At 44.3% G+C, this 9,186-nt stretch overlaps 1 protein-coding gene across 1 annotated transcript; it reads right to left on the bottom strand.

Moving 5' to 3' along the window:
• Window positions 1–2,064: 2,064 nt before the first annotated feature.
• Window positions 2,065–8,895, bottom strand: LOC139969381 (uncharacterized). The gene has a single exon (XM_071974276.1). It carries the CDS (start codon window positions 7,717–7,719, stop codon window positions 3,157–3,159), a length of 4,563 nt encoding a protein of 1,520 aa, XP_071830377.1. The 5' UTR covers window positions 7,720–8,895; the 3' UTR covers window positions 2,065–3,156.
• Window positions 8,896–9,186: the final 291 nt, after the last annotated feature.

Genomic DNA, 9,186 nt, shown 5'->3' with positions numbered 1-9,186 from the left:
CATTCGATCGATCGATACCGCACATTCGATCGATTGGTACCGTACATTCGATTGATCGATACCGCACATTCGATTGATCGATACCGAACATTCGATTGATCTGTTCCGAACATGATATTGATCGGTATCGCACACTCGATTGATCGGTACCGAACATTCGATTGATCGGTTTCGCACTTTAGGTTGATCGGTTTCGCACATCTGGTCGATCGATACCGAACATTCGATGGATCGATACCGAACATTCGATTCATCGGTACCGCACATTCAATCGATGGGTACCGAACATTCCATTCATTGGTACCGAACATTCGATCGATCGGTACCGAACATTCGATTGATTGGTTAAACGCATTCGATCGATCTAATCCGCACATTCGATTGATCGGTACCGCACATTCGGTCGATCGATTGGTACCGCACATTCGATCGATCGATTGGTACCGCACATTCGATTGATCGGTACCGCACATTCGATTGATCGGTACGGCACATTCGATTTATCGATACCGGACATTCGATTGATCGATACCGCACATTCGATTGATCGGTACCGAACATTCGATCGATCGATACTGCACATTCGATTGATCGGTACCGCACATTCGTTTGATCGGTACCGCACATTCGATCGATCGATTGGTACCGCACATTCGATTGATCGGTACCGCACATTCGTTTGATCGGTACCGCACATTCGATCGATCGATTGGTACCGCACATTCGATTGATCGGTACCGCACATTCGATTTATCGATACTGTACTTTCGATTGATTGGTACCGCACATTCGATTGATCGGTACCGCACATTCGATTTAACGATACCGGACATTCGATTGATCGATACCGCACATTCGATTGATCGGTACCGAATATTATATTGATCGATACCGCACATTCGATTGATCTGTACCGAACATTTGATTGATCGATACCGAACATTCGATTGATCGGTACCGCACATTCGATTGATCGGTACCGCACATTCGATTGATCGATACCGAACATTCGATTGATCGGTACCGAACATTCGATCGATCGATACTGCACATTCGATTGATCGGTACCGAAAATTTCATCGATCGATACCGCACATTCGATTGATTGGTACCGTACATTCGATTGATCGATACCGCTAATTCGATCGATTGGTACCGCACATTCGATTGATCGGTACCGCACATTCGTTTGATTGGTACCGCACATTCGATTTATCGATACCGGACATTCGATTGATCGATACCGCACATTCGACTGATCGGTACCGCACATTCGATTGATCGATACCGAACATTCGATTGATCGGTACCGAACATTCGATCGATCGATACTGCACATTCGATTGATTGGTACCGTACATTCGATTGATCGATACCGCACATTCGATCGATTGGTACCGCACATTCGATTGATCGGTACCGCACATTCGTTTGATCGGTACCGCACATTCGATTTATCGATACCGCACATTCGATTGATCGATACCGAACATTCGATTGATCGGTACTGCACATTCGATTGATCGGTTACGCACATTCGATTGATCGGTACCGCACATTCGTTTGATCGGTACCGCACATTCGATCGATCGATTGGTACCGCACATTCGATTGATCGGTACCGCACATTCGATTGATCGGTACCGCACATTCGATTGATCGATACCGAACATTCGATTGATCGGTACCGAACATTCGATTGATCGGTACCGCACATTTGTTTGATCGGTACCGGACATTCGATTGATCGGTACCGCACATTCGATTTATCGGTACCGCCTATTCGATTGATCGATACCGATTATTCGATTGATCGGTACCGAACATTCGATCGATCGATACTGCACATTCGATTGATTGGTACTGTACATTCGATTGATCGATACCGCACATTCGATCGATTAGTACCTGTCACAACTTCCGTGGGGTAAAACAAAATGGCACCTTCTAGCGCCCCCTCTGTTGCGACCCCGGGTTTTTCCTTTGGCCTTCAAAGCCGATAAAAATAAAATTTTAGATAGATTCAGGGAAGTAAACTCAAAGGACCAAAAGACTACTGAGATGTTTCTGAAAGTTAACAAAACGATATATTTACAATGATACGATCTCTACTGATTTGTACAAGGATTATTGGTACTAGAAATTTGGAATATTACAGACAGATTTTACAATATTATACGGCCGTTAAAATTTTAAAAGATTACTTATCTTACGCGGCGCGTGCCGGCTCTCGGTTCCTTTCGTAGCTGTTCTGACCTCCTTGCGTCACCAACAACGATGTCGGGATTAGGCTCCCTCGTAGGCTGGTATCCCGTGACTTGGTCAGGAGCAAAACCGTTCCCCGCTGGTCCAATTCGACTCAACGTTTGTATCCCAAGGATGGCTTCCTCCTGGGTGAACTCCGAAAAACTCTGCCGAAGTCACGCCTGTCCCGGTTAAACGACGCACCAATCTTATAAACAAACAGTCCACCGGTTCCTCTGTCCGTCCCCTCGATTAATCTTTTATCTCAGATGAATTTCTTTTCACAATAGATCGGAAAACTCTGAACTAAACTCCTCATCACCGAAAATATCTCTTCTTATATAGCCGGGTTTAATCTCCCGAAAATTCTCTTCCAGGAATCCTGACGGAAAAACATCGAGAATCATCCATGTCTCGAAGATACGACTGATAGTGCATCGTTCATTGGTCGACGATATCCGGTCACCTGCTAAAAATTACTTCCCGTATGTTCTGGAAATTTGCACTCGTTAATACCGAATAGCGCCATCATTTCTCGACGCTTCCAGAAAAAACGCACAAGTTGTCAGTCACGACGAGTGACCTACTTATCACCCTGACCAGCATATACTGAATACACGTACAATGAATAAAGTCGTTCGTGACAATTACTCCCCCTTTAAGATAAATATTTTAAATATTTCATCTATAAATGGACGTGTATGCAACTTTAAATTAAACATAACTAATGAATATTGATAACCATCTCAAAATACTCAAACTAACAATTCCATAAATGTCAAATTCTATAAACTATAAACAATTCTATAATCCGACAAAACTATGTCAATCATAAATGTATGATAGCATAACAACAATCAATAGTGTTACAATCAACAAATCTACATCTGATTAAATGAATGAATAACCCGCTTACATTCGGCTCATATAATCTGCACCAACATTGTACTTTCCCTTAATTGATTCTAGTCTGAATCTATACTCTTGTAGTACTAATGCCCATCTCATAATTCTTGAGTTCAGCAACTTCGCTCTATTTAAATAAGTGAGTGGTTCGTGATCAGTCTGTAAGACGAACTCACTTCCGTACAGATATACATGGAATTTCTGTACTGCCCAAACTAATCCTAGGCATTCTCTCTCAATCACTGAATAATTTCTTTCCCTCTCCAATAACTTTCTACTAGCATACGCTACAGGAAATAACTCTCCTTCATGTTCCTGTAGTAGGACTGCACCAATCCCTACATCGGATGCATCGGTCCTCAGAACAAATTGCTTATTTACATCAGGAAGCCTGAGAAGGGGTGGACTAATAAGCGCTCGCTTCAGATCATTGAACGCCTTGTCCTGGGCGCTTCCCCAAATCACTCTATTGGGTGAACCCTTCCTCGTCAGGTCCGACAGTGGGGCAACTAGTGCAGAGTAGTTTGGTATATAGTCTCTGTAATACCCCGTGAGACCAAGAAACGACCTGACTTGGGTTTTCGTCTCGGGTTTTGGAGCTTTTTTGATTTTATCAAGGGTACTCTGCTTCGGGCCCAACTTCCCGTTTCCAACTGTGTGGCCCAAGAACTCTAATTTAGTGAACCCTATTTCACACTTACTCGGACGAGCTGTCAGTCCGCTCTCTCTCAACGTCTGAAACAACAACTCCAAACACTCTACATGCTCATCCCATGTCTCGGTATGAATCAAAATATCATCCAGATAATTGACAACATTTGGCACATCCCTCAAAATGGTTCTCATCAACCTAGTGAAAACTGCCGGTGCCCCAACCAATCCAAAGGGCATCGTTTTAAATTGCCATAACCCATCTGGTGTCACAAAGGCAGTCTTCTCTTTCGCTGACTGTGTCATTTCAACCTGCCAATATCCCTTCGTTAGATCGATTCGACTGAAGTACTTGTCATTCGACAATTCCGAGAATATCTCTGTCATGGTTTGCATAGGTTCAGCTTCATACGTGGTTACTTTATTGAGCTTCCTATAATCCACGCAGAATCTCTTCGTACCATCAGGTTTAGGTACCAACACCACAGGTGAACTATAAGGTGAGTTTGAAGGTTCAATGACTCCCATGTCAATCATTTTCCTAACTTCCTCTTGTAACGAATCTCGCATCGAGAGTGGTACTGGGTAAGGCTTTGCTTTGATTGGCTTATCAGTAGTTAACTTGATGTCACATTTGAGAACATCAGTTTTGCCAGGTACATCAGTTAGGACATCAGCGAACTTGGATAACACTCGTTTAACCTCGTGTGATTGGCCTACACCTAATTCGTCATTTACGACAACATCCGATGCCGATTCACTCTGATTAGTCTGCAGCGCAGGCAGTTCGAAACAACTTTCCTGCTCCTCATCCTCAGACATTGAAATGACTGTAGTCCCAACCACATTTGACTTGTCCCTACTTATGTACTCTTTCAGCAGGTTTGCATGAAAACTTTTCGACTTCCCATTGACATCGATTGAATAGCTCGATTCGCCAATTTCACTCAATACGGTGAATGGCCCCTTCCACTGCATCAACAGCTTGTTTTGATCAGTAGGCAAGAGTATCAACACCAAATCACCTGGTTTGAACTTGCGACTTTTAGCCTTCCGGTTATAGTACTTCTTGTACCTCTCTGACGATTCCTGTAACTCTGATCTAGCCAGAGCGCAAGTCTCCTCTAGCCGTTCTCTCAAATCTAGGACATACTGATATGTTGACCTAGTTTCAGGGTTGTCCACTTCAGATGTCCACATCTCTTTCAAAATGGCCATAGGACCTCTCACTGTCCTACCATAGGGTAACTCGAACGGTGCGAAACCTGTGCTGGCTTGCGGAGCCTCCCTATACGCAAATAGTAGTGGTCCTATATAGCGGTCCCAGTCTGACGGTCTCTCCTCACACATGCGCTTTAGCATCCTCTTCAAGGTACCATTGAATTTCTCAACTAGACCGTTGCAGATCGGGTGGTAGGGGGTAGTGGTGAGTTGTCGCAGTGACAGTAATCGACTCACCTCCTTCATCACATCTGAGGTAAACTGTGACCCCCTGTCAGTCAGGATCTCAGATGGGACTCCCACTCTTGAAAATATGTCCACCAAAGCTTCTGCCACTCTCTCAGTATCTATGTTACGCAATGGAACTGCCTCTGGGAACCTTGTTGCATAATCGACAAGTGTTAGGATATACCGATTCCCATGCTTGGAAGTAGGACTGATCGGTCCGACAATGTCTACTGCCACCCTCTTGAATGGTGTGTCAATCAAGGGCATGTGACCCAATGGGACCTTAGTGACCCTTCCCTTATCACATGTTCTCTGGCAAATATCGCATGACTTGCAATAACGCATTACGTCGGATCCTACACCTGGCCAGTAGAACTGAGACTGAACTTTGTCAGTTGTCTTGGCTATCCCTAGGTGACCCGCCATAATACTGTCATGAGCCAGTTTCATCACTTGATTTCTGAACTTTTCGGGTACAACCAATTGGTCACTAGGCTTGTCATTCCCCGAAACTTTGCGATATAGAATATCATTCCTTAAAATGAATTCGGAGATCCCCTCTTTACCTTTCAGTGGTCTGGGATTCCCAACATGCTTGAAGCAATTTTTGAGGGTTGAATCCTCCTTCTGAGCTTGTCTCAATTGCTCAGGTGTTACGTCATCCATATGAACATAAGCCGTTTTTAGGGGTTTCAGATTTTCATTTCGTTTTTGCTTTTGTGCACGTGTCTCTACGGCACCTCCAATATCTGAGTCATCGCCTACGTCATCACTTGGAATCATTTGATCCGCAGCGACTTCCGGTTCATCACGTGACTCAACACTGGTTCCTATTTCAACACTAGCTGTTTCTTCCACATTGTGAGGTTCACACTGCTCACTTGGAACTTCTTTTACACTCCAATCTGGGTCGGGATTCTCAGGACCTCGAACACCAGGAACATTTCCAATTATTAAGTCATACACTGGCCTCTTCATACAGAGAGCCTTGAGGGATCCTGTGAAAAAGGGCGTGTCCACCGCCACGATAGCTTCTGGAATCTTCCTCACTGTACCGTCAATCAGTACACACAGTTGATCTACACCGGTCAACTGATCATCGGAGATCAAATCTCTCCTAACGATGACACCAGAACACCCGCTATCGCGTAACACTGACACCTTCCTCCCTTTAAGATAACCCTCAACCACCGGCATGCGCTCCTTAACATCTGACAAAATTTTCTCAGTAATGTCGGTAGGCTCCTCACACGCCGCACTGACTATTGGGATCTCGTGACCACACGCTAAATTAATTGAATAGCTGTCACTTTCCTTGATTTGTTTCATCAAACACAGATTCGCGGTTTGTCCGCTACGATGATCTTTTTGCGACCCATCGCTCGATCCTAGCTTTTCGGGTTTGGCATTTTCAGTCGCAACCGCCGATTGCGCTTTAAACCTCTGCCTGCAATCGTTTGCCTTATGCCCCAATTTCCCGCAAACAAAGCATTTTATGGCTGAACGCGTGTTTCTGTTTTCACCCGCGTCCACAATTTTGGTTTTGTATTCCTGACTGTTGGGGTTACCGTCAGGTTTTTTCCCATTTCCCTGATTTGTTTGGAAGGATTTCACACATTTTTCAAGATCCCTGTGATGCGCTTCTAAGTATTTGTCAGCCAGCTCTGACAGCGCTTTAGAAGTCTTGCAATCATGTTCTCTCAGGAATAATGCCAATTCCTTGCTGCATACATTTAGGAACTGCTCCCGCAACATGAGATCTGAAAATTCCTCGAACGTTTTGTTAATTCCGCCCATTTCCAACCATCTGGCCATATAATTTTCCAACCTTGCCATGTATTGAATTGATGTTTCTCCCTTTTTGGGCCTTTCTCGTCTGAATTTCTGACGGAAGCCTTCCTCTGTGAATTGAAATCGTTTCAACAGGGCTTTCTTTAGCTTTTGATAATCTTGTGAGTCATCGGGTGGTAGCCTAGAGTAAACACGGAGACTTTCTCCCTTTAGACACAGACTCAAATTTAATGCCCATTGTTCCTCTGGCCACTCTTGCGCTGTTGCGAATCGCTCGAAGCGCAGCAAGTATGCGTCGAGGTCTTCCTTCTCATCAAAGTGAGGCATTTTGGGCGTTGGGATTCTATTTGGCTCGCGGCTTGAAGTGGAGCTACGGGAGGAATTCAAATCGGCATTGCCATTGCTATTTTGCTGCAACTCAGCTTGCTTTTCAAGTTTAGCCAATTCAAACATTCTTTGTTTTTCCGCCTCAGCCCTTTGCTTTTCCGCCTCAGCCCTTTGCTTTTCCGCCTCAGCCCTTTGCTTTTCCGCCTCAGCCCTTTCTTTTTCCGCCTCAGCCCTTTGTTGTTGCCTTTCGTCACGAGCGATCTGCTGCTGTTCTTTGACGAAGTTTAAGAGTTCGCCACCCGTAAGACCCATTTTAGCCCCCAACTCAGTTAATTCTCTAATATCCATCATTCAGTCAGGCAAACACATGTACCAATAACAATATATCAAATATATATGGTTTCAGAAACTTCTCAGTTTTGTAAGTCACTTCGGGATATACTCCTTTCTGGTGTTTTACACTTTTCCCGTTTTGTTTCTATTTTTTTAAACACTTCCCCGTTTTGTTTCTATCTTTTAAACAATTCCCGGATAAGCCCCCATTAATTGTCACAACTTCCGTGGGGTAAAACAAAATGGCACCTTCTAGCGCCCCCTCTGTTGCGACCCCGGGTTTTTCCTTTGGCCTTCAAAGCCGATAAAAATAAAATTTTAGATAGATTCAGGGAAGTAAACTCAAAGGACCAAAAGACTACTGAGATGTTTCTGAAAGTTAACAAAACGATATATTTACAATGATACGATCTCTACTGATTTGTACAAGGATTATTGGTACTAGAAATTTGGAATATTACAGACAGATTTTACAATATTATACGGCCGTTAAAATTTTAAAAGATTACTTATCTTACGCGGCGCGTGCCGGCTCTCGGTTCCTTTCGTAGCTGTTCTGACCTCCTTGCGTCACCAACAACGATGTCGGGATTAGGCTCCCTCGTAGGCTGGTATCCCGTGACTTGGTCAGGAGCAAAACCGTTCCCCGCTGGTCCAATTCGACTCAACGTTTGTATCCCAAGGATGGCTTCCTCCTGGGTGAACTCCGAAAAACTCTGCCGAAGTCACGCCTGTCCCGGTTAAACGACGCACCAATCTTATAAACAAACAGTCCACCGGTTCCTCTGTCCGTCCCCTCGATTAATCTTTTATCTCAGATGAATTTCTTTTCACAATAGATCGGAAAACTCTGAACTAAACTCCTCATCACCGAAAATATCTCTTCTTATATAGCCGGGTTTAATCTCCCGAAAATTCTCTTCCAGGAATCCTGACGGAAAAACATCGAGAATCATCCATGTCTCGAAGATACGACTGATAGTGCATCGTTCATTGGTCGACGATATCCGGTCACCTGCTAAAAATTACTTCCCGTATGTTCTGGAAATTTGCACTCGTTAATACCGAATAGCGCCATCATTTCTCGACGCTTCCAGAAAAAACGCACAAGTTGTCAGTCACGACGAGTGACCTACTTATCACCCTGACCAGCATATACTGAATACACGTACAATGAATAAAGTCGTTCGTGACAGTACCGTACATTCGATTTATCGATACCGCACATTCGATCGATTGGTACCGCACATTCGATTGATCGGTACCCCACATTCGTTTGATCGGTACCGCCCATTCGATTTATCGATACCGCACATTCGATTGATCGGTACCGCACATTCGATTGATCGGTACCGCACATTCGATCGATCGGTACCGCACATTCGATTGATCGGTACCGCACATTCGTTTGATCGGTACCGCACATTCGATCGATCGATTGGTACCGCACATTCGATTGATCGGTACCGCACATTCGATTGATCG

The sequence above is a fragment of the Apostichopus japonicus genome, chromosome 7, assembly GCF_037975245.1.
Source record: "Apostichopus japonicus isolate 1M-3 chromosome 7, ASM3797524v1, whole genome shotgun sequence".
NCBI lineage: Eukaryota > Metazoa > Echinodermata > Holothuroidea > Aspidochirotida > Stichopodidae > Apostichopus > Apostichopus japonicus.
This window is presented reverse-complemented; position numbering and strand designations above follow the sequence as displayed.